Genomic DNA, 26,544 nt, shown 5'->3' on the forward strand with positions numbered 1-26,544 from the left:
TAAACCCCAGGACAATCAGCGGGAGGGGCAGGGCTGGGCCTACACATGTAGGAAGGTGGTCGTGCTTGCCTCCTTACATTTTGCACCAGGCACCTCACTTGCCTCACTTCATTTGTCACATTGTACTGGGCAATGGAGTTGCAAGCTTGAAGCGAAGTTGTCATCTCTACCACAAACCCCTTGGCTGGAGTGGGAGTAGGTCATGTAGAAGGGGAAAGAAATGCAGACTGGTCAGGCCAAACTAGGCCAGAATGTCCACAGATCTGACTGACTGAAGGGCATTTAATGTAAAGGGCAAATGCTTTGGATCTGTACTGGGTTAGCTGTGCAGCTTTGCCAAGTTACTTAACCGCTTTAAGTCTCAGTTTTCCAATCTACAAAATGGGAATAAGAATATCTTCTTGGTAGGGATGTTGTGAAGAGGAAGAATGTATATAAGGCACCGGGCACATGGTATTCAGCCATTACATGGAAATTCTTTCCTTCTTTCCAGCTTCCCATCTGCCTTGAGTGACTTCCAGGGAACAAAAGAAGCCAGGGACGGCATCTTTCATGCCAAAAATGGATGGGGAAATCCACATCCTTGTACAGAGGAAGCCCTGCAGGTCTTCACACACATTGTTGGTGTTCTGACTCACACATGCTTTCTCTTTCACCTCCTCCCATCCTGCTCAGTTTGCCCAAATGTGGGAAGGTTTACAGTACAATGCCAGGAACTCGCCCACCGGGAAAAATCTCCTTGTGCTGTTCTGAGGCCAAAGTTCCAGGGGGGAAAAGAAAAGTTACAAACTCTTGTGTCATACGCTTGCTTAAGAAGAATTATAGCTATCATTTATTTAAGTGGTTAGTACACGCTTGGCTCATTGCTAGGCACTTATAAACAATATCTAAGTAGCCTTTTTCAATACTATAAGAGGCAAATGTAAGTATTCCCAGTTTACAGACGAGGAAGTAGAACCTAATATGGCTCGTGAACTGTAGCAATGGGATAGGAACTAGATCTTCCTGAGTTCTTCACCACTTTTACTATTGAACATTCCATCACTCTGGAAACACACACACAAAAAAACCCACAAGAGGAGTTCATTGCTCTCGGGGAGTTTAGAGATACTGACTGAGATACAGCAGCAGTAACATGTGTGAAAGAATAGTATAACACGGTGTGTAGCAGCTCAACCAGACAGTAAGCTCCTTGGGGGCAGGGATGTTGTTTCTTTTTTTTTTTTCTTATATCCCTATTTTCTAGCGCCGTTAATGGCTCTTACCTAGTAGGAGCTCAATCATCATGTGTTGGATGGATAAGCAAATAAAATGACAAATGCTAAGGTGTCTGCTTCAGACAGAGATATTGGTGGGAACTCCAGGTCCAGGGAGATCCATCGGGGTACAATGAAGAAGGCCAGAGTGGGGCGTGAGCTGGGATTTGGAGAGGTCAAAAGAGCACAGAGGGCAGAAGACACACATCAGGGGAAGCGTGACGCAGCGTAAGCATGAGGAACTGAGACAGAGAGCAGAATTAGAGAAGTATCTGTCCACTAGTCAGCTTAGCCAGGAGCCAGCGGAACCAAACAAAAATTGGCAGGGTCTTGGTGTAGACTAGCCGTTGATCTGGCAACAGGGCAACAAGGGCAATGAGAGCAAGGTCAAAGGAAAACAGGTCAAGCTGGTCTAGACAATCCCATGGGGAAGTAAACCGGAGCAGGCTGGATCACAGGAAGCACAGTTCCCCACCCAAGGCAGAGGATATGCAAATATAACTTTTGGCGGCTGTGAAACACATAAAAGGAGGACAAGTCAGCCATGAAGAATGCGGAGTAGGAGGCGGACCGGAAGGGGACCTGGAACAACACGTGCTGGGGCTGATCACCCTCTCCATTTGGGTTTCCATGCACCATAGCAGCCTACCTATGCTCAGGAGACTCGGGGTGCATCTGTTTATTCAGTCAAATGAACTCAGAGAAATCACATTTACTAAGGCTCAGCCAGGAGGCTCAAAAAGCCACAAAGTCCCTTGAGTAGGGTTGTCTCACTTGCTATTATTAAAAATTTCCTATGTACATATAACTTATTTTCCTATAAAGAACAATACAGTGTTATATAAATGTGTAAACATAATTTTATCGTAGGCTACAGAGCTAAGTCTAAACAAATGGAAGAACATAAAAGATGGCTGTAGCTAGAGGCTCCCAGTTCCATCCTTACCATTTCCACCCAACTGTTCTAAAAGCACGAGGACGTTATTCCAGGGACTTCTGCTCTGTCGGTGTATATTTAATCTCTGTCCCGGCCAGAAGGAAAATTTGTACTTGGTAATGACCTTGACGTGGGCCTTCTACTCGAGAGCCCACAGTGGTGATGTGGAAGGATCTCTGCCCGTAACCTGTGGGATTGAACACGTAGGTTACCGTTGCTCACACTGGATGCTGCAGAACCCCGGTGACCCATGATGTGAAAAGGCATTGTGAACAAAAAGACTCGGGGGATGACGGGGGTCCCTAAGAACACCCCGCAGGTGTGGTGATGTATTAGGAGGACCAACAGGACTTGGAGCAGAGTTGTCCTCACGGCTAAGACGCATCACAGCCAGTGGATAGGGAGCCACATCAGCAATGGGAAAAAGCACGTGGCGTGACGTCCGTAGGAAACCAGGCACAAGCTTCCAAAAGATCACACAGGATGCATTTAATTCCTCCAGCAATGAGTAGTGACAACACGTGTGAGATGTTGTCTACCACGGATGCTCATCAGAGCCTCACTGCCCAGGGTTTTTTGTTTGGGACCAATCACATAGGCATGTTCCCCCATTCCAGACTCCCAGAAGGAAAGCAGGTATTCAGTGTAAATGACTTTGTTTGGACAGTTGAGGCATATGTGCCATTCTGACCAAGGAGTGGTAGGAACCCTCCTAAATCCAAATGTCAGATGCTTGCAGGGACCACCCTCGCAAGCAGGACCTTCTAAGAAAAGCTGTCTCAGGTCTGCTGTGTCAACTTTTTCTATACAATGATCTAATCGGTCCAACAAGTCCCATATACCATGGCAGCTTTTTGGAGATGAACAATGCACGTGAGCATATTAAAGGCTTTGAGAAGTACTGCAATATAAAAGACTGTTTATGTTTTGTTTTTTTGTGTTTTTTTTTAAAAAAACATTTCCCAAACTAATCTGATTATCTTTTTTTATATGGCATACTTATCACATCCTTTTGGATTCTGGCGTTCTGCAAAATACCATTTGGGAAATCCTGAACTAAATGTACGAACTTGCATCACTTCTCTGGCCTCCGCTTTCATCATTTATTAAACACACTAATAACCACAGCTAGTTCCTTCTATTGTTCTTACCATGTTAGGGGTGTTATATACAATAACTCATTTAGTCAAGACGACGTTGGAGTAGGTCACTGCTAAGCATGCAAAGCAGCACAGCGGGCGGTTCCCAGTGCAGACACCGCATTAGACCGCCTGAGCTAGTTCTCTGGCTTTGCCAGTGATCAGCTCTATGACAATTTTCTTAACCATGGTGTACCTCAGTTTCCTCACCTGAAAAGTGAGAACAGTGCTTAATACACAGGAAGTGTCACCAATGCGCTTGCTGAATTTTCTTTTTTTAAGTAAATGAAGTTCTTTCCAGCTCCAACAGTTGAGATCCTTTGCTCTACTCCATGCATCACAGTGAGGCACAAAGAATACTCTCGTGGCTTCAGAGCCTATGGGGTGGGATTGCCAGGGAGGGTCGCCTGAGGGAGTCAGAACAGACCCTGGTGTTCACTCCAGGTCTCTGGAAGCCTTGACACCCAACACCAGTCAAAACCAGAGCCCAACTCTAGAAAATAAATGCAGACGTCATCGGCCAAGGGGCACTATTAACTTCCGGGGAGTCTATAGGACCGAGGCCAACAACAGAAGCGACCTGCTTTGGACTGGAAATAGAGCAAGACTCTAAACAGCCTTCAATGAAACCTGGCATTTTTACCCATATACTTGAAGAAAGGCACGTCACAAGAAAATCCCCTCTGAATCAAGACTCAGGCAGATCTACGTGGTAGAACAAAGAACAGGGAAAGGTGCCAAATTGAAAAATGACAAACTGCCACCAGGAAAAAGCCAATTTTTAATATGCCTTAGCACTTTTTCTTTATCCCTCCTCGAGCTATCTCCAGTTGAGGAATGTTCTGTATAACTGAGTAATCCTTCATCGAGATATATGAGGAGTCAGCAGTGTCAGCGCGCTAAATGAAGGACAGTGATATATTCGGTAGTGTGTTGATAGATGCAGGTCGGTGGAAAAGGTGCGTGTGTGTGTAAGACCCCTCAATGCATGAGGGTGTGCTAAAACAGTTGCTTGAATGAAGAATTTGGAAAGGGTTTGGTGAAAAAATTAGGTTGACATCTCCTTAAGACAATCCTAGGTTTGTCGTATCCATAGTATTCTTACAAATAATTCCTTGGGGCCATGTCCCTAGGATTCATCTCTTTTTTGAAGTCAGGATCTAGAACATGCCATATACTTTCAGAGTGCCATGTCTATCTATCCCTAACTCACAGTGGCTTGGTGCCTGGCACACAGTATATGCTCAATAAATGTGGGCTGAATAAATGAACTAATTTGTCCACAGATCCTTCTGCTTTAAATATCCAACATTTGCCTCCTTGGCTAGCAACATCTGATGTGTCAAAGCCTCTTTCTGCTCTGATTCCTGCCTGACTCCCTCCAGCAATATGGATTCTCCAAGGACATAGCACTTTGTGGATAATAATAAGAGCTACCTTTGTGGGAGCCCTTACTTTGTTTCAGGCGCTGCTCCAGGATGTTTGCATGTATCAACTCTTTTATTCCCCACAATCACCTATAAGGCAGGTCCATTTAACCTCTTCACTTTTAGAGGTGCAGGGCAATGACGCCCAGAGAAGAACTTGCCTAAGGTTCCACAGCTAGCAAGTAGCAGATGCCTCTTTGCTAGCTGCCTCAGTCATAGTATCACAGTATTTACCACATCATGGTGTGGCTTATGATGGCCTAACCATTCACTGGCCCATGTCAGTGCTAGCCTGGGGGCTACCTGTAGTAGGGCAGAGGTGTTCCTCATGCAGTTCCTCAATCAAAAGAACAAGGTGAATGATCCATGACACCACAACTCAAACACTGAAAAAATAAAACCAAGGGTTTTGTGGTCAGACAGAGCTGAGTGGAGCTCCAGCCTCTCCCAAACCTAACCATGTCACCTTGACCGTGTCAATTCATTCTCTCAGAACCTTGATTTCTTCTCTGTAAAATGGGACTTACAGAACCTACCTGTGGTGTTTGTTGGGAGAATTAAATCAGTTAAAGAACATGAAGTGCTTATTCAAGTACCTAGCATGGAGCTTAGTTAATACTCATACTCATTTAAAGAAGGTTCATTTGATAACCATACCGCCTTAGATTTGCCTGAGGCTCAGGGGGTATTCTATAAATGTCTCATACTTGAATGGGTACATATATGTCTCAATTTGGGGATCCAATGCAGCGAGACCCACACAGAAAGGCTAAATGTATTTTGATTGCCTCAAAACAGATCTTGTTTCCAGGATGCAAGCTTCATCAAATATGCGTAGGTTGGGGTCTAGACCATAGTGTAGTAGATTCTTAAATGTGGTACCAAAATATTCATATTCATCACGGGAAGCCTGTCTGCCTCGTACTGACCAGTCCTTCCCTGTTTTACTTTTCTTGGTGTTATTCCTAGTTTGATATTTTACTTCAATTCTTTTGATCACAGTCTATCATCTCCCTGACATAACTCTATAACAATCTCTTAAATCAGGAACACAAAACAACACAAAACTGCTCTTTCTTGCCATGTCGGAAAGAAGTCTTCAAAACTCACCTTTTCCACAACTATATCTTTAAGGACTACAGACATGCTTATTCCTCTAAATACTAATACAACAAATGTTAATTTGGTAAATTTATATCTCTGTCATTGACGAAGTACAATTCAGGCATCAACTACATATTAACTCTGGCCGATACCTTCTAGGGTGTCTGACGGCCTCACAATGACCACAAGGGTTGTCTCGGGCAGCAAGGAAAATACATTACAACCCTGACACTGCCTGTTGTTGATTGGACCATAGCTGGGCCAATCAGAGTTCCTGTCCAGGGAATATGGAATCAGGATGAGTATGGAACAGAAAGATGAGAAATTGAAAAAGCTTGAGAGAGGTCTGAGACTCTAGACCTAGTTAGTAAACGTGAAAGGGGTGAGAAGTCCTCGGCTATTCTGTGACTTGAGTCCCAGAGATGGAGTTTACAGGGAATGAAGTAGATAACAGAGAAAGGAGAAATAAAAGAAAGAGAGAGTAGATGTTGTGTGGACTCTTGTTGGTTTTCCAGTTCACGGTTGTTCTTCTTCCTGAGGTCCTGCTGTCTCTCTGTTCTGAAGCCCTGTTGAAGACTTCTTCTGTTTGTGTATTATGAATACCCCGCCAAGCTCCATTGTTTTCCTGAGGCTACCTTCAGATTTCTGTTCTCTAGAATCACAAGAATCCTCTTACCTAATGGCAAAACTATGATTGCAATTAGGGTTATCAACAATCATCTTATATGCATTCAACACTGTGTACATTTATAAACTGCTTATTAGTAGTAATATTCCCTACAAGCAAGGACTAGAGTAATGCTACTGAAGCAGTCACCCAACAGCTAATAATTGCACAGCAACTGGAGGCTAAAATGCAAGCCAGGGAGAGGGAGTAGATTTACTGAAATTATCACTAACACGAGAAGTCATCAAATCGAGGGCAATGATTCCACGTCTACAAGAGTCCGTCAGGCCAGATGATTGTACATCAGTAAGGCAGTAGGGGAAAATGCTTTTCTATCAGGAAAGAACAAAACAATGAAACAGATGGATTGCTGTTTCTAAGAGGAGGATTACAAGAGTACAAGAAACCGGCCATGCTCAAGTAGTTAAAAAAAAATGGCTACCGTCTCCATGGTTCCTAAGAAATGTGCTTCATTCTTACAGATGCCAATAAAGCATTACACAACTGTCAGTTTAATAATGGAAGTGCCACCAGAGATTCATATGTAACAGAGACCAAATGTAATAGACAATGGGGAAAGGTGGTTGGTGGGGATCTTGAATTAACGAACCGTGTTTGAGAAAATGATTGAGGCAATAAAAAGATCAATAGGAAACCAGGCCATTCTCCAGGACCTAAAGGTTTCTCAGTACAATTTTTTAAAAGAAGAGCATTTTATTGACTTATCTCCTTTTTAATGCACTAAGAAGTATAGCTCAGGTGCCTGTCACCTCTGCAGAAATGGGTACACAATGGAACTTAAGCTAACTGTCGAGCTAGTGGAGGATCAGTGAAAAGGAACTTGGTCTACTCAGTATAGCCCTACAGCTATAGCAACAACAGAAACATTTTTTCTGATTAGAAAAATACAGTAATTTGTTGCTTTGGACAATATAGAAAACCCAGGAGAGAGACAAGAAGAAAATAAAAAGCACCTTTAAACCACCTTCTAGGGATACCACCGTTAATTTTGTTGTGTGTCTCTTCAGTTTTCTTTTTTTTTTTGTCTGTGAGTGTGATAGCATATACTTTTATTTTACTGTATATACACCACTTAAAAATAACATTTTGATCCTCCTATATATATGCTGTTTTCATATTCCTCTTTCACTTAATATCTAGCAAGGATTTTCTCTTCCTATTGCATATACTTTCAATGCCATACCACATTCAACTGTACGATTTTGTCATAATTTAAGCAACATATTATGTATTTATATGGTTTCTATTTTCCTATTTGCTATGGACTAAATGTTGATGTCTTCCCCAAATTCATATGCTGAAGCCCTTATCCCTCACGTAATGGTATTAGGAGGTGGAGCCACTGGGAAGTAATTATGTCATATGGGAGGAGCCCTTGTGATGGGATTAGTGCCTTTATAAGAGGAGATAAGAGAGTCTGCTTTCTCTCTCTCTCCCATGTGAGGACACAAGGAGGAGGTAACCTTCTGCCTACCCGGATGAGAGTTTTCATCAGGAACCGAAATCAAGCTGGGCGCTTGATACTGACCTTTCCAGCCTCTAGAACTGTGAAAAATAAATTGGTTGTTCAAGCCACCCAGACTACGGTATTTTCCTTCTAGTAGCCTGAACTAAGGCACTATTTTTTGAAACATAAAAAAAAAAAAAAAAGACAGGTATTTATTTCCACTTCCTTTCCCTGCCACTTCCCCATGATCCAGTCCTACCCCTCTGTCCAGCTCTGCTAGGGGAGGCCAGCGCTTGATCACTGCATGACTCCGATCCCTGGTCATCTAGTTTCTGTTTGTATTTACCTAGTGAGAGGCTGCACTGGGAGGCAGTAGGCAAGAGGTTTGGCGATTCTTCTCTTGTTCTCTCTCTGCTTGGACCCAATGGATCTTGGCCTTGCTGCATCTGTCCGATATGGTTCCTGCAGTCCGCTGACCCTTCTTCCCTGGCGCCCGCTCTCCAGACTCTGTTAACACAGTCCCCCCACTTCATTCCCTGAGGTTTCTGCTTTTGTTTGTCCCTGGGTGACTCAACAACCACTGTGGCTTCCTTTAACCTCTGCTAAGTAATGCTTTCCTCAAATTATCTTTAGTTTCCCGTCTGATGTGCATTGAAACTGCCAATGAACAAGTTGTACATTTCATGGTTTAACTCTGAAAATCATTTATTTATAAAAAGCATAGCAAAATCAACAGTGTGTAACTCCTATTCCGAATAACGGGAGGATTAATGCAGGTAAAATTCCAAACAACAGGAGGCTTAACATGTAGAGGAATGGTCTAGATTCTAGGAATTTCATCCCTGACATTTTCTGAAACATTCACTCATCAGATTTCTCTCAATTCCTTTCCCTCCATGAGGGTCACAAACCACATACTTTCTCTTTCCTTGCAGCCTCTGCTCGTGCTGTCACCGTAGATGGACTGGTCCTTTACTTTCCTGCCTACATCTAAGCTCAAGCCGAAGTCCACTTCCTTCCTGGAATCTTGAAGCCTACAACCACCACTCTTTAGGCTTATTGGAGCTCTGCTGTGCAATATAGTTGTCAGGAGCCACATATGGCCACTGAAATTAAAATTAAATTATACATTCAGTCCCTCAGTTGCACCAAGTATTCAGTAGGCACATGTGTTCAGGAGACTGTGCGTACTAGTGCAGATCTAGAACATTTTCAGAATTTCAGACAGTTATATTGGGCACAGCTGTTCTAGAGCACTTAATTATGCATGAGTCCACTGAGTGTTAAATCATAAAGCCTTTCGTAATTTTCTCTGGTTGCAGAGTCAAGGCATAACCAGGAAGGGTCTGTACTCTTCGTTCTGAGTGTCCAGACAGTGCTGGGCACACAGGAGACACGTAGCAAATACACTTGATGAGAAATGAGCAGGACTGTTTGTCAGTTGAACATTAAGACACAAGGAATTATTAATATTTGAAGCAAGGGTATAGTGAGAGGATAGACTGGACAATTTGGAGAGAGTAGAGGTAGGGATTCTTCTAATCCCCACAATAATAAAGACAAAAAACTCTGTGCCCCATAAAACGTCCTCATGTATTCATAGAAACTCTACCTAAAATATTAGGGATGATTCTTTAACAAGCTCTATATCCTGATCCAATGACATCATCAAAAGGACCCAAAGGCACAGCCATATACAGAAGGTTCTATGCTATCCTCTAGACTTGTTCACAGACAATGAAAAAGTGTCGTTAGGTATTGGTACACTTTTGACTGTGATTCTGGTTGACAAAGAAACTGGCCTGTGTCAGAAGCAATTTCATGCAAGTGATAAAGCTATATATCTTAGACAGTGCCCTCTCTCATCTTGCTGGCTTGAGATGATTGCAGAATTTTAACAAAAATTCAGTATTTGACTTACTGGAATAGCCTTATAAAATATATATTTCGGTCTCACACTAATCTTTGGAAAGAATGTGTTCTTAGAGGTAGGTCTGCTTTCTTAGCTACCATTTATTCAGATCTGTGCTAATATAATAAATCTCTCTTTTAACCCTCAGAGCCATGCTGCGAACAAGATATTTTTGCTCTCATTTTACAGTAGAAATAAAAAACTTACTTTCAGAGAGGATGTGTTATTTGCCTATGGTTAAGCAGGTAGTGAGAGACAGAGCTGGGAAAACGCCTTAGACTCTTTCACTCTGAAGATCGTGCTTTGGGTCACTCTGTGGTAATTTATGCTAATACTGACAAAAGTAATGCCGGAAGAGGTGCTGGCCTGTCGTGTCACCGGGGATGAGTAGCTGGCCTACAGGGCATGCTGGGTAATGCTGGGATGAGGGCAGGGCATGGCATATAGTGTCACCATGCTCTCTCTCCTTGGGACAGCTTCTTGTCCCACTCCAGTCCTTTTCTGATATTCATTTGAACAAACCTTCATCAGAAGAGACTCGTAATATGCAGATACTGATGGGCAGCTCGGTGACGGCAGCGCCCACAGGCTCCTTGAGCCTGCCCCTCTAGCTCTCTATTTGACATAAAACACGACTAATGTGAGTAAAGGTCAGGAATGCTTAGTGGTCAAGCGGCTGGACTCTCTCTGCCCCCCCACGGCATTCATATATTCTGGTAATTCCTAAATTTACATGTTCAGCGCCAATCCCCACAGTACTCTGTACTCAAGACACCTCACTGCTTTTTTTCAGTGATTCAAAGAGACCTGAAACTCAACATATTACAACTGACCTCTTCATTTCCTAGTCAAGCCTCTGCCTCACTCTCCCCTTTCTAAGCTACCCCTTCTAGGCTCCCCCTTAGCTCAGGCTCCTTCATCTAAGCAGCAGCTCAGACCCCTTTATCTAAGCAGCAGCTCAGACCAGGAACCCGGAGGTACTCTTGATTCCCCCTCTCCTGGCCACATCCAATCCATCATCAAGCCCTGCGGATTCTACCTGCAAACAGACTCCTCCCCATTTAGCTTGGTCACCACCATCCTGGTTCTAACCATTACCAGTTCTCACTTGGAATCCTGCTGAAGTCACCGTCTGGCCTGCCCAGTTCCAGCCCTACGCTCGTCCAATCCATTCTCCACAGAGCTGCCAGCATGAATTTTTAAAAACAGAAATGAGCTCTCATCACTACTCTGCTTAAAATCCTTTAATAGCTGCTCATTTCACTGATTGAGACCCTATTCCAAATCCTTAACATGGTTTTGAGACCTTGCATGATCTGGTCCTTGCTGTGTCCAGAACACATGATTCTGCCTTGAGCGCTGTCGTCCAACCTGTGGTCTGTATTCAGTTTCTAGATGACTCTAAACTCTCTTGTGCCTCAGAGTTCAGCACATGGTTTTCCATCTGTCGGCTTCCTCCTCCCCTACTCTTCACCTGGCAACCCTCATTTCTATTTCTCGTTACCACTTAAATGTCACTGTAATTCCCCAGTTAGAGCCTCTCGTTCCATTTTATATTTTTCCTTCATTACCTTTAACACGAATTTACCGTGTGTGTGTGTATCATTTCCTGTGGGTAGGACCCGAGACAGGGCTTCAGTATAGACAGTTCCTACAGAAATACCTCCCTGTAATTAGATAATAGTGGCCACTCTTCTTAATCTCATGAAGTATCACGCACCTCTCACCATAGATTTTTCCAACAGTCCGTGGCCAATTTCACGATATTCATGCTGGCTTTCATTATGGCTTTCAGATAATTCCTGATGTCCTACTTACCTTTATCCTTTGCTTCTTTGAAAGCAAATTTGAGTCTTTCTGGAAAGCAAATTTGATTCTCTATAGAACGTGAATTTTCACATCTGTAATTATATGCTGTTTGTTCGTGTGTTTGTTTCTCTGCTGCAGTTCTAACTCTCTCCCGTGCATGCCTTTTATTTCTGCCATTCCAGTCAAAACTGGTCACCAGATGAGAAAATAGATGGCAGGAAGAGAGGCCAAAGAAGAATAAATATAAGCAAGGGAGCGCAATTAGCTTAGGCCATCAGGAAAGATTGCTGATTGGCTGAACATGACCGGTGGTGGTGCACCAATGCCCATGGGCTGCTGTTGTACACTGAGTGAGAGAGTATGGGAGTGTTCAGAGAATGAATAAAACATAGATTAACCCATACTATGCTGGATATAGGTAGAAAACAATTTTTCAAAAGAAAACATTAAGAAAGACATCGCCATAATGGAGCAGGGCTGCAGGGGTGGCATTACATGAGGTTTGACTATATTTACAGGCATGCTTCTTTAACATCCATCCCTCCTCTAGGTCCTAAAATCAATTAGGACAGGGACCATTTCTACTGTGTTGCCATCTGTAACTCTAGTACCTGGCTTGAAACTTGACACGAAGCAACGATGCAATTTATTCACAGTGCAGCTAAAGTCATAGCAACAAACTTAGCGTGGCCTCTAAGAACATGGGCTTTGGAGGGAGCCTGGGTTCAAATCCTCATTCCATCACTTCTTAAATTACGTGATCTGGTTCAAGTCTTTTAAATTCTCTGTGCCTCAGTTTTTTGACCAACCGACTAGAGAGCATAGCAGCTCCCATCTCATAGGTTGTTGTTAGGATAAGATGACAGTGCCAAGAGAGAGCTTAGAACAGTGCTGATACACAACGAACATAAAATACATGACAGTGATTATTGCCGTTGTTGCTATTCAACCTGGCCTCATGGGAAGCCAGGTATTCTGGGTCTGTGGACCAATTCTGATATGACTTAGGGAAGTTAAACATCTAAATGTTTGGAATGCTCATTGGGCTGAAGGATCCTTGGAGGCAAAGACTGTGTTGGGCCTCAAACAGTATCTAGCATATAATAAGTGCTCAACGCATGTGTATCCCATTGAATACTCTATGCCCTTACAGGATTTGAGTTGGAGCTCCTGGGTGGAAGCCATTCTCCTACCTTTGGAGACACCAAATCACCTTTTCCTCTCCACCTGGGCAGTTGGATTTTAGTCAGAGTCAACACTTTCATTGGTATCAAGGGGCAAACAGGCCAACTTTTCCCCCCACCTTTTCTTGCTAATCCAGGGCCTGAACAGGATAGGCTCCCGGGAGCCTAAGTAATAATTATTCCAATTATCTTTTCTGTCATAGCACTTAATATCTACCGGGAACTATTTTAAGGATGAGGAAACTCAAGTATTATTGGCAGTTCCTAACCCGGTGCTGGGTTAACCCAAGGGACCAACTGACTTCCAGAAGAACTCTCTCTCACAATAAAAACTGCCAGGCTGTCATTATTTTAACTCTTATTATGATGCACAGAAGACAACAAAAGGATGACTTAATTAAAGATTAAAATTGTGCTATTTTATTATTTTAATTATTTTATGGAATAACTCATTAAGCTGTCAGACACTCAACTTGCAAGCCCTTTCCACCCAGCTTCATCTCTAGACTATTTAAAATTAAAAAAAAACACCAAAAAACAAGTGAAGTCTGAAGCCTGCTTATACCACAGGAGGTAAAACGACAATGCATGCATGAGGGGCCCAGTTTTTTAGCACAACATCGCAGAGCTGCTCTTTGCACCCACAGGGATTTTGTCACAAAGGGTGGGTGATTAAGAAGCTCATATTTGTGGCTGTGAGATCACCAGAAAGTCTAAATAAAAGTCTATTAACGGGTTGGACGGATGGCTCAGTTGGTTAGAGCGTGAGTTCTGAACAACAGGGTTGCCGGTTCAATTCCCACATGGGATGGTGGGCTGCGCCCCCTGCAACTAAAGATCAAAAATGGCAACTGGACTTGGAGCTGAGCTGCACCCTCCACAACTAGATTGAAAGACAATGACTTGGAGCTGATGGGCCCTGGAGAAACACACTGTTCCCCAATATTCCCCAATAAAAATTAAAAAAAAAAAAAAAAGTCTACTTATGCCCGGTGGGCATCAGCACCCTTTCAATAGGATGGAGAACTAACTTAACTACCTTTGTTTCTTCCCCAAAAAGAATTCCAGGTAACACTTACTCCTCTCAGTACGTGTTTTGGAAGAGCAGAGTAGAATTCCTAAGAACCACTGTGTCAGTCTTCTGGCAAGGAATGTGATTCACTCATGCCAAAAAGACTTTGGTGAATCCTTGGTAGCTGGCCTACTTGTCAATTTCAGAGACTGCGTAGTTGACCACTGAGTTCCATTACCCAGCCTGACACACAGGAGGTACTCAATAAAGGCTCTGAATGAGTGAAAAAGTATATTTATCCATTTTAATATCCTTAAGCACCGATTATATAATTTTAGAGACAGAGCAATCCTTCAAAAATCTGAAGGGAAAGATGGGGTGGAATCTAAATCTTGCACCATCTATTACTATTGCACCATCTACTTTAAAAAGGCGAGTGAAGACACACAGATGATTCACATATGACCTTTGACACTTTCTTAAAGTCCTAAGGGATTGGGGTGGTGAGTGTCCCCCACCTTCCTGCTCTAGCACACACAAGTACACGTGCGTGCACAGACACTTTCTAATACGCATTTTTATGTGCATCTAGGTAACATATACACAAGAAAACAGTCATTGGCACATTTGCTGTTCATGGCTTTGTTTACACAGCTCTTCCACAGGGAGAAGTAATCATTTGTGAGCCCTTGAAACTGATGGAAGAGACATTTTTCAGTTCATTCTGTAAGTAAATGCGACGAGCCCGAGTCCCTGCTAAGAAATTCAAGCCTGGAGAACTGGATAAATAAGTATAAATGAATTCATTTGACTGAATGACATTTTCATTTAATTAAAGCAGAAAATCAGCTCTAAAACCAATGATTATCCTTGACAAAGAGGCAGAAACTGGTCCTTAATTAATAAATTTCTAATAGTGCTTGTGCAGGCTGAGAGGAGTCTTGAGTGAAGAAGTACACCGGGGAGGGGAGAAGTCGGGGAGACGAAGAAAGAAAGGGAGAGAGGAAGCATAATGCACATTGAAACTTCTAGGAATAGAAAGAAAATTAGAGACCATCTATTTACGCCTTAATACATGTCAAATCCTGCCAGACCAAAATTATGATCGTAAAACTCTTTGTGCGACAACACAAATACCCAAGTCTCAGGAGAGGATCAATTTTAAAACAAAACAAAACAAATTTAGGTCAACGCCATGTGCTCTGCTATTATTTCATTGCTTCTTCCTTTCTATGGTGTGGTCTGAATTTCAGGGACACAAATGACAACAGAAAAATCAAATTCCCGATAATTAGAATTAAAGTCAAATACCCACATATGTAGTTTAGAGTCAACATGAATCACGAAAACCAAACTACAAGAAAGAAGTGGGATGAACTGAAACATATACTCAGGTGCTTCTGATGTATTTTCAGGCTCTCCATACACCATCCTCATCAATGTTTAATACTTTTTAGTGCTAAACATCCGTTTCATTTATCTGATAATACTTGGAAAGACTGAGCCTTCAGATGTATAAATCAAAGCCACATCACCTCTTACACAGCAGACTCTTGAAACCTTCGAGTCACTGCTAATAATTTTCTGTGCACTCATTTATGCCAAATCAATTTCAATTATATCAATTAAAATGGCAACTAGCAAACCGTCACATCATTGATCTAACAAAATTAAAGATTACTCAGGATATTTGGGGAGCATCACGAAAGGCTAGGCTGGCATCGCTGCTTCATTATGATGTCAAGTTGGGAGATAAACAAATTTGATTTCTTAGTGCCCATATATCTCAGGTACCCCGGAAGCAGCTCAGAAAAACCACATACCTCCCATTCCATGAAGAATGCAATAGACAGGAAGCAAGGGTCCATGTCAAGCCTCACTTCAAACAAAACCCTGTCTGGAATGAACTGGCCACCATGGACTCCCAGAATGGAAATGGCTTTGTAGTTACTTTTACTTTTTAATTATGAGTCCATAAAAAATTGATATTGCATTCACTGCTTTGAGAAGATTAAGTTGAAAATGAAATAGAGTTAGTAAATAGGAGGAGAAAAGGGCAACAATGAAACCAGGGAAAATAGAGGATCCACTCTCTGCTGGCTACTGTGCTGGGATGTAGGAGTACAAAATAAATCAGAAGACAACTGAAGTAGTCCATGAGCTACAAGGAGATGGAGAGACACCGTGCTACCACACTTTTGTAGAGCCTCCTCCTTCTGCCCATGCCAGCCCTTGCCCATTCATCCAAACTTTTATCCTTCAAGATCTAGTTCATGTGTTATACCTTTGGCAAGTCTTCCTTTATCCCACCTATTCCCAGGGGAGGCTAAGTTCCAGTTCTGTGTTATCACTATATATTTATGCATCTCAACAATGAGATACATACACATCTTATCCTTGTCGCTAGACTGGGTACTTCTTTTTACTCCTAGTACCCACCATGGAACCTTGTGCTCATTGAATGGAAGAACAAAAGGATACTATGCAATGAATACTACATTATTAGTATGAATAAAGTGCTCAGTAATGCAGAAGAGGGGATGATGGGTTCTGCCTGAGAGAGGAAGTAAGTCTTCTCAGAAGAGGTTCTACCTCATCAAAGTTAGGTCCTTCCGTGAGTTTTATTATACCATATTCATAACAACTCTGTGAAATAGTGTTGCTAGTTTTATAACTGAGGAATCTTAATCTCTGATAAGTGACTTGCCCAAAGTTAATACATCTATAAAATGCCCAGAATGACTTTCTATGGGATGCTATAGAGTTTGGATTTTATTCTGCAGGCAATTGGGAGACATGAAATATTTTAAGGAGGAAAATGTGGTCAGAAATATATCTAAATTAGCTTTGGCAATACAAGTAGGAAGTTAATTAAAGGAGATTGAGTGGGTCAGGGCAGACGAGAGAGCAAATAGTAACTAGTTGGTTATTCTACTGGCCTATGAAGGAGCTAAAGAGGGATGAATTGATACAGTAGCGAGGGTGGTGATGAGGCAAGGAAAACTGGAAACCCACTTTACAAGCGGAATCCAGAGGATTTGGTAACTGGTTACACGTGAAGGGAAAAGAGTACTCACAGGTGACTCTGAGCTTTTACATTAAGTGATGGAATGAGTAATGACATTATCAACCTGAAGAAGAAACAAGGGGGAAGAAGAGGATGGGTGGGGAAATGGCGAGAAAGACAGTGGGGTTAATTGTGGATATTTTTGTGATGTCAATGGAATGTTTAGGGGTTCACATCTTCTAGGGAGATTAAAACCAGGACCTGAAGCTTTAGACAGGTCTCAGGTGTATTTGAGCATCACTATGAAGTAGGGGATGGTTAAGGCAATAGGAGGAGATGAGATTTCCCAGAAAGCACACAAAACGAGAAGAGCTAAGAGGACCCATTCCCAGGGGACATGGACATTTGGGGAGCGATGGGGGATGGCAGCTTGCCACCAGCCTTAGAAGGAAACATTAGAAAGAGAAGAGGGGAACTAAGAAAGTCATTATCGTGCTCATGAAAACAGATGATTACCAAGGAGGAAAAGCTCAGTGTAACCCAATGACAATGCAGAAGAGCCAAGTGTAAAGAATGGATATGTGAACACAAGATTTGTAACACCAGTGGCGCAACTAAATAAAAGACACGAAGGAGACTGAACGTGCAAATGGTGTAATTTCAGAGATACTAGAAAAGGCCATCAGACACACTTCATATATGCATAGAAGGGAATCTGATTGGCTCCTATTTTCTTCCCCAGGAGCTGGAAATATTATTAGGTTTTCTTTCTAGAGAAAGAGGAAGAGAGACAAAGGAAGCACTTCTCAACGACATGTGGGGAAAGCCATGTCTTATTTTCTGTATACAGATGCTAAAAAAGTTTTGTCAAATTGATGAGTAAACTGTAGACATGTTTAAACTGAACTTTGAGACAATTTACTAGAAACTCTCAGGAAAGCAGAGGCCACTTAAAATGTGGTAGCTCCAGGCAGTGCTAGGTGGAATGTCTACAAAGATACAGAAATTTTTAGAAAATTGCCAATATTTTTGTGTGTATTAAAGCTAGCCTCTAGTACTGTTATCCTACTTTTATTATCTTAAGAATACTGGCGTGGCAGTTTCTTATAAAGCTAAATATATACTTATGATACAACCCAGTAATCCCACTTCTAGGTACTTACTTATCCAGGGAAATAAAAACTGATGTTTATACAAAAACTGGCATGTGAATACTTATTATAGTAGCTTTATTAACATTTGCCCAAACTGGAAACCCAGGTGTCTCTCAGCTGAGGAATGGATAACAAACTGTGGCATATCCATCCAATGTAATGATGGATATACTAAGCAATGAAAATGAATAAACTACGGCACTGATAAGTCGCAATGCACTGTAGTGAGTGAACAAAGCCAGACCCTATGATTCCCTTTTACGTGACATTTTGGAAAAGGCAAAACTAAAAAGACAGAAAACATATCAGTGGCTGCCAGAGGCTGGAGGTGATGAGAAGGGTTGACAACCAAGGGGTACCAGGGAGAGTATTTTTCAAGTTATGGAACTTTTATATCTTGACTGTGGTGGTGGTTACACAGCTATATTTGTTTGTCAAAACTTGCAGACCTGTACACTAAAAAGTGAATTTTACTATATGTAAATTATACCTTAATTAAAAACAATGAGAAAAAAGAATACTGGTCTGGGAATTAGGAGAACTGGGCCCTAGTCTCAGTGATGCCACCAATTAGCCATGTAACCACGGACTATCCTCTAATCTTCTTTGGGTCTTGGTGCCCAAATCTGTAAAATGAGACAGAAATATCTTAAAGAGTCTATTGGTATGTTCCATAAAGACTTCCTTTTCCGAGCTAGGTGGTAGACCAGATGGCCTGTTTCAATTCAAATGGACTACTTTAGTTGCTGCAGTATCGTTGTGGGGGTGACCGGACTGAAATACCCAGCCTGTACACATGGTTTTGAAAAGTCCTCTTTGATTGGAAAGCAGTGTTTCTAATTTGTGTTGTTCCAAACGATGGAGCTTTGGGAAAGTCCATCTGGTCACGCAATTCGCAATTAAAATTTGACACATATATTTCGACAATGTGGAAAAAGTCTTTTGGGAAACACTAATGTTTAATGAGCTATAACTGGCCTCAGTAAACAATTGTACTCTTTTCTTTTTTTCCCTTTTGTAGGCACTAATTAAACAGGCATTGGAAGATAAAGGTATTTACTACCTTCATCTGCCTTATCCTCCAATGGGAGCACTGCTTTCTACTGCATGAAAGTTACCCAACCCTCACAATTACTGGTATGTTTTTACACTGTCCATGTACTGGTAGCCAAGAAGGAAATGAAAAGGCGCCAGGAGTGGTTCCATAAGACAGTGTCCCTTGGGTCGGGGAAAGCACTTATAGCTCAGAAGACACTAAGAATAAAAACAATTATCTTGATGAAAATGGTATCAAAAGCTTACGTGTTTAACCTTGTAAAGTGGGGCTCCACACATTATGCCCAGCGGTTGTGTTTATGAGCAAAGTTTTATTGGAACACTGCTAAGCCCAATTCATTTAGGATTGTCGGTGGTTGCTGTCATGCAGTATGACCCACAAAGACTAGAATACTTACTAACTGGCCCTTTACAGAAAGTGTCTGTCCACCCACTTTCATAGAATATGCCATAAACTAAGCTATATGGCTTCCACATAAAATCTCATTTAATCATTTTAACACCACCATGAAATAAATAGGAATTATAATCCCATTTGACAGATCAGAGGTGGTCAAGTATAAGGGGCACAAGTGTGCTATGGAGTCAGACAGACCTGTGCTATGCTTTTTACTAGCTGTCTGACTTTGTGTCTCTTACTTAAATTCTCCATCCTCAGTGTCCCCGTAAATAAATTGGGGCCAACAACCGTACTGACAACGGTAGGGTAGATGTCAGGAGGTGACGTGACAATTAGTGCAGTGCTCTGTAGATAGTAAGCACTTAATACTCATTAGCTATCTGAGAAAAGCTTTCAGTATCCCTGGAGTGTTTTTCTTCCTAGGAATATTGTCCATTAATAAAACACTAAGGATGCCCTTCGTATGCTTGGTTTGATTCATTTGAGGGATCCCAAAATAGTTTGCTCTACTGCTCTGTGTTATGTAGGGCACCTTCCCTCCCGCCCCCATCTCTTGTGAATCAAGCAAAAGGAAAGTTACTAATGACGTTTCCAGCTCTGCACCGCATTTCTCAAGAGATAACTGGAGGTGCCCTGATAGGGCAGAGTTTCCTACCAGAACATGTAAGCAAGCAAGCCCACGAGATCGACATCACTGGGGCTCCATGGACGGGACACAGAAGACCAAAAGACTGCGTGGAGGAAGGAACCACTTCAAAGGCACCAAAGGGAATGACATTAAAGCAGGGCCAATCATTGATTGTGTTGCTTGCAAATGTCAGGTAGTTACAGGGCCATTGTGAATAAAGGCAGGGAAACCAGAGGGCAGATTTTCAGCTGACAGACAGCTCTGGCTTTAGATGATGTGGGCTGTTTCAGGAATTTCTGTCAAGATTTACTGATAATGCCTATAAACTGATATACAGTGGTACCTCAGTTTTCGAACGTAATCCACGAGTTCTGAAATGTTCGAAAAGAGCCAACAGCTAGGCCTCAGGATCTTACACTCAGCGGAAGCCGTGTGACATGTTCGACTTCTGAGTCGTGTTCGAAAACCGAAACATTTACTTCTGGGTTTACAGTGTTCATAAACCAAAATATTCATCAATGGAGACGTTCAAAAACCGAGGTACTACTGTACTGACAAGTAAGACCTGACAATTAAGTTCATGAACTCCTCCTAGAAAAAGTGCTACATACCTCACTGCTGAATATCACTACCGTCACCTTCGAAGGACTCCCCTTGGGAAGCTATGCACCGACGCCAGCGCCTACTCTACCCTTCAAAGCAATTTGGGAACTCTTTTTCTGGAATGGCCATCAGAGCTGTTGTCGTATTACCCTTGATGTCCTGAATGTCATCAAAATATCTTCCTTCCAATATTTCCTTTATCTTCGGGTAAAGAAAGAAGTCACTGGGGGCCAGATCAGGTGAATGGGGAGGGTGTTCCAATACAGGTATTTGTTTACGGGCTAAAAACTCCTTTACAGACAGTGCCGTGTGAGCTGGTGCATTGTCGTGATGCAAGAGCCATGAACTGTTGGCGAAAAGTTCAGGTCATCTAACTTTTTTTCATGCAGCCTTTTCAGCACTTCCAAATAGTAAACTTGGTTAACTGTCCAGTTGGTACAAATTTATAATGAATAATCCCTCTGATATCAAAAAAGGTTAGTAACGTTGTTGCAATAAGTTCTCGAACTTAATTGTCACACCTTGTATCCACCATACCCATTTAAAAAATGCCTTATAGTTCTTGTCTTTTGGTCAGCATCCAGAAGAAGGAGAAGAAGTAAAAGGAGGGCAAACACTTCCTTTCACTTGTATTTGGATAACTCTCAGTAGCTAGCACCAGCTTCCCCGGTCTATTTCTGACCATTTTGGTCCTATTACTGTCCTAGGGCTCCTGGAGAACTGGGTGAAAATGACTGGTGTATAAATAAAAGCTTAAGACAAGTTTTAAAACAGCAATGAAAAGTTGGAAAAGTAGGCTTAATTAGCTATTATTTTATTTCCTCTAGAAACACGGTAGAATGTGTTCTCAGAGTGACATACCTAATTTGAAGTTCTGATTACAAACTGATGCAACTAATTTAATGCGTATGGATTTCATTTCTACATCCCAAAGAATGTTGTTTCCCTGAGGAAAAAAAAATCTTTAGAGTCCATTCACATGTTTCATTTTGGAGTTGATTTCCAAGTTTGTGTCAGGTTCTTTGAATGCCTCCCATAGTGGCCAGACATGTTCCTTTGAGGATGGAGTTCCTCTTTGGAAATGTCCGCCAAATGTTTAGCTCTAGAGCTTGTAAATAAAGTGAGTAGTCAAACATGGTGGAAGTTGGTGCATCAAAAATAAAGCTTACTAACAATTGTCACCCCAATAAATTAAAAAATAAATAAATAAAGCTTGGAAGAAACAAATAACCCCATTAAAGAACGAGCAAAGGATCTGAATAGTTTTCCAAAGAACATACACAAATGGTAAGTAAGCACATGAAAATGTGCTCAACATCATTACATCAGGAACATGCAAATCAAAATCACAATGAGATACCAACTCATCACATATTAGATTGGTTATAATCAAAAAGACAATCACAAATGTTGGCAAGGATGTGGAGAAATTGGAACCCTCATACATTGCCTATGGGAATGCAAAATGGTGCGACTACTTTGGAAAACATTCTGACCCCTCTTCAAGTGGTTACATATGGCGTTATCATATGACTCAGCAATTCCACTCCTAGACATAGACCCAAGAGAAATGAAACCAGGTCCACATCAAAACTTGTACAGATGTTGAAAATAGCATTATGGATTACAGCCAAGGGTCAGAAACAACCCAAGTGTCTATCACGTGATGCATGGATAAATAAAATGTTATACTCATATAATGGAATATTACTTGGCAGTAAAAAGAAATGAAATGCTGACACATGCTCACAACATGGGTGAACTTGAAAAACATTATTGTAAGTGAAAGTCGTCAATTGCAAAAGACCACATATTGAATGATTCTGTTTATAGCAAATGTTCAGAATAGGTAAGTAGAAAGTAGATTAGAGGTTTCCAAGGATTGGTGGTTGAGGTGCGTTGGGAGGACATAGGGAATGATTGTTAATGGGCAAGTTTTTTTCTTTTTTCTTTTTTTTAATTGAGGGAACGTTGCTTTATACTATTATGTAAGTTTCAGGTATACAACATTGTAATTCAATATCTGTATACACTATAGCGTGCATACCACCAAAAGTCTAGTTTCCATCTTTCAATTCTTATTATAGCAAACCTAGACTTAAAATATTTTAAGGCAACCCTCGCTGTCTTTAGAACTTCTATTATCAGTCAAAACAAAAAACAACAACCTGCCAATTTTTGTTTTATGTTTTACAAAGAAACCATCTTTTCAATAAGGCTATAGATTTTCTAAAGGCTGCCTGACATAAAATGAGTTTGTACATTAACATGTAAAGGACCAACAATAAAAAAAAGGTAATATGAGTGCAGACAAAATATCCAAGAGCTGGAGAACATGACCTCGTCTAAAGGGAATGGAATGAAAGAATTCAAAATGCACAGCTTTTCAAAGCTAAGGAAAGTGACAATTGAAAAGGCTGAACTTAGCATTACCTTCCCAGAACACAAACACATATTTAGCTTAATAGACTTGAGCACTATCTCAGGAAAAATCTTATATATTATGCATCTAGGGCAATGAAAGCTGTGGAAAATGATTTTGCAAAGCAAACACACTGCAGGCTGACAGTAGCAGAGATAAAAAAGAGTCTAAGGCACACATGATAAATTTAGCTCTCATTTTTTATATATCGTCACAGGAGGAAAACAGGAGTGAAGGAAACCTCAGACACTAAATACAATCTGGCAGAGCGACGCTGTGATTGAAGCTTAAAAAAATGTGTGTCTGTATTTTCTGGTTATAACCGTAATATGGATTTATACTAGCAAATTTGGAAAATATAGAAAAGTATTTTAAAAAAATTTAAATCACCCACAATCCTACCACCCAGAGAAAACCATTATCAAAATATTGGCATATTTTTGCAGCCCTTTTTTTATGTACATATAAAAATATAATTGTTTTTACAGAATTGGGCTCATTATAAATAAAATTTTGTACATGGCCTTTTCCCCACACTTCTGATTACTTCCTGAGTACTTTCCTATGTTATTATACACTCTTTGAAGATTTAATGTTAATGATTGCATTTTACTGGATCTTGTGAATTTAAGCAAAAACTATTTGAGTCTTTCCATATTACTGGACCTCTAGGTTGTTTCTAGTTTTTGAGTTTTATACATAGCACTGTGTTGGATTTTCTTGTAATAAATCTTTGAATCTCTACTTGATTCTTAAAAGAAACTTAAACGGATATCAATATATCAAATTCAAATTTAAATCAGTCACTGTACCTACACCTATACATTGACCATTGGAAGTCTCTGAAGACAAGTGCAAATAAGGCATAACAAATAAACAGTATGATTTTCATATCACTTGAAGACTATATTTCTCCTGGAGCAGGCATCTTTCAGGCAGTACCTTACTTCCTCTAGGCAAATGGACAATTACTGGTTTAATCTAAATGCAATAACATGAAACTTGGCTGACCCAGATTTCTCCAATATCAGTATGCATGCCATCACAATATTCTACACATTGAAAAATACCCAAGGCTCTCAAAAATACATATTTTATCATCTTTCATTTAAAACAATGTACAGTGGACATTACACCAAATAAAAGGTTATAGCCAATGGAGGTTGATAACAACCAAACCTTACATACACACGCAAATTCCATGGAGTTTTTCTTAAGGTTTTCTTCAAATTCCAGCTTTGTGCTGTCACTTCCAGTTTTTAGGACTTAAGCGCTCTCATCATATTGAAGTTATTAATGATTCTTATTTAGAATTATACGGTCTTAACATTCCAGTCTTAAATTCCCTAGTCTATTTTTTAAAATGGTTCTGTTTTCCAGATTCTAAATAGGGTTCTCATAAACTCTTAAGTGTGTGTGCGTGTATGCGCACGTGTGTGTATACAAATATATATATATATATATATATATATATATATATATATATATATATACACAAGTACCTCTAAAATGTTTTTCTCCTATTAGTCAGTGAAAAGCAAAGTAAAACAAAACACAACAAAAATCCCACTTACATCACTCGTAATATGAACTACGGAATCACTCAAATGCCAAGGTCACCTCAAAATTGGTAGTCAGACTAAAATAACTTGGGCTGCACTGTACAGTTGTGCAGACTGTACACTGTACAACACTAGGGGGTGAAACTGTATCCTGATCTATGTGACTGGTACTCCTCTGGGGTTGTGCAGTGCACAACCTACATAGCTGTATATCATGACCTTGAAATTAGCTCAGAGACTTCTGTTCACCCATCTATTACTTATTTGTGCATCCTTCCCCATAGTGAGCTATGAAAAAGAGAAGGTTTAGGAGGGATGTGGCCTTTACAGCTACGTACTTTTTTTTAATGAAGGAAATGTTGCAAACAAACCAATCACCATTTTCCCCGGGCTCCCCTTTGTCATGCAGGTAAGAGTTTCTTCCCTCCAGCCTCTCCTTCCATCCACCCACCAGAAAACAGCAGGGTACCTTGTGTGAGTAACTGTAGGTTTCGGACTTCTTCCCGCACCTTCAGCTGCAGCACCTGTTGCAAAATGTGCTGCCGGAGGTTGTCCTGAGCAATCCCCATTCGCTCAAGCTTTTTGTCAGTAAGTCTCAGCAGGGCTCGCCCTGTAGAGTTTTAAGAAATAAAAGGAAAAGCAAATGAACAAGGGCTGGAGAAGGAGTTCCATCTTAGCCTTGGCTAATCCTGTCCTAACAGAAATTTCCTTTCTAATTTCCATAGCTCCTTTAGAATACACGGTCCTCCGTTTTTCTGGCTGACCGGAATGGATAATCTAGATGAAAAAAATCCACAAATTTAGAAAACAACCTCAATTTTTATCTAATATTGGCCACTCCCCCACAATTGACCAATAATTGAGTTAAAACAGCAAAAAATTGAACCTGGGTATTTGGGTCCCAGATTACAGGTTCCCATACAAACACCACGCTTTGTTGGGTGATGGGCTCTGAGGTTGGCCCATGTCACTGACAACCCAGTTGAAAACCTGGATGCTCCACCTGTGATTACAGAGAAATGCCAATGACGTTCAGCCCAGGTTACAGTAACGTTTCTGGGAATATGGATTTAACATTTCAGTTTTAATCAGCAGCACCCAACTCCCCTGCTGCACCCTGGTGCTGGGCTGGATCCATTTCCAGCTGGTGGGAGCTATGCCTTCATCCTAACCACTGGCCTAAGGCAGAGGTCCCAGCAGGGCTGGGGGTGAGAGGAACATGGTGAGCAAGGACATCTCAAGACTGCAAAACGAGGAGCCTTGGGTACGAGGGCCCCGGTGTGCAGACACCCTGGATCCTGGGCAGCCTGGCCTGGCTTCCTTTCAGCCCACTCCTTTCCCCCGAAGGTCTGCATGCTTCCCTTGCTACTGTGGTTTCCATCAAATTCCCAAATTCTGCCCTTTATGTGTTTGTCCTGAAATAAACATACTTCCATTGTGAGAATGTAGCACACAAAACAGAGAGAATGATAGTTGTTAAATGCTCATAGCACCACCCTGGGCTCTCACGTCAACACCCCCACGCCTCACACCTGCGGATCTTTTCTTTGATTGATATAGAATACACAGAGGCAACTAACTCCATGATCAATGGGAAGACTTTGGGTATCACAGCGTATACACTTCAGAAAATGGAGGGTCTATCTCTGCCAAAAAGAAACCCAGTAGCCAGAAGGCGAGGTTAATGGGTACACTGGGAATCACAGGGACAAAATCTGATTCACCATCTGCCTTGGATGGTTTCTACAGAGCCACCCAAGTCTGTGGTCCTGAAACATCTTTACCATAATCAGATCA

The 26,544-nt window shown here is 41.4% G+C and overlaps 1 protein-coding gene across 2 annotated transcripts in view; it reads right to left on the reverse strand.

The window, feature by feature from the left end:
• Nucleotides 1-26,544, reverse strand: part of SAMD12 (sterile alpha motif domain containing 12) — a 361,872-nt gene that overhangs the window by 124,161 nt on the left and 211,167 nt on the right. For both annotated transcript variants that reach the window (XM_033126116.1, XM_033126117.1), the window contains exon 4: nucleotides 25,217-25,357. In XM_033126116.1, coding sequence (XP_032982007.1) covers nucleotides 25,217-25,357 — 141 coding nt within the window. The remainder of the gene's footprint in view (nucleotides 1-25,216; nucleotides 25,358-26,544) is intronic.

The sequence above is a fragment of the Rhinolophus ferrumequinum genome, chromosome 14, assembly GCF_004115265.2.
Source record: "Rhinolophus ferrumequinum isolate MPI-CBG mRhiFer1 chromosome 14, mRhiFer1_v1.p, whole genome shotgun sequence".
NCBI classification, from domain to species: domain Eukaryota; kingdom Metazoa; phylum Chordata; class Mammalia; order Chiroptera; family Rhinolophidae; genus Rhinolophus; species Rhinolophus ferrumequinum.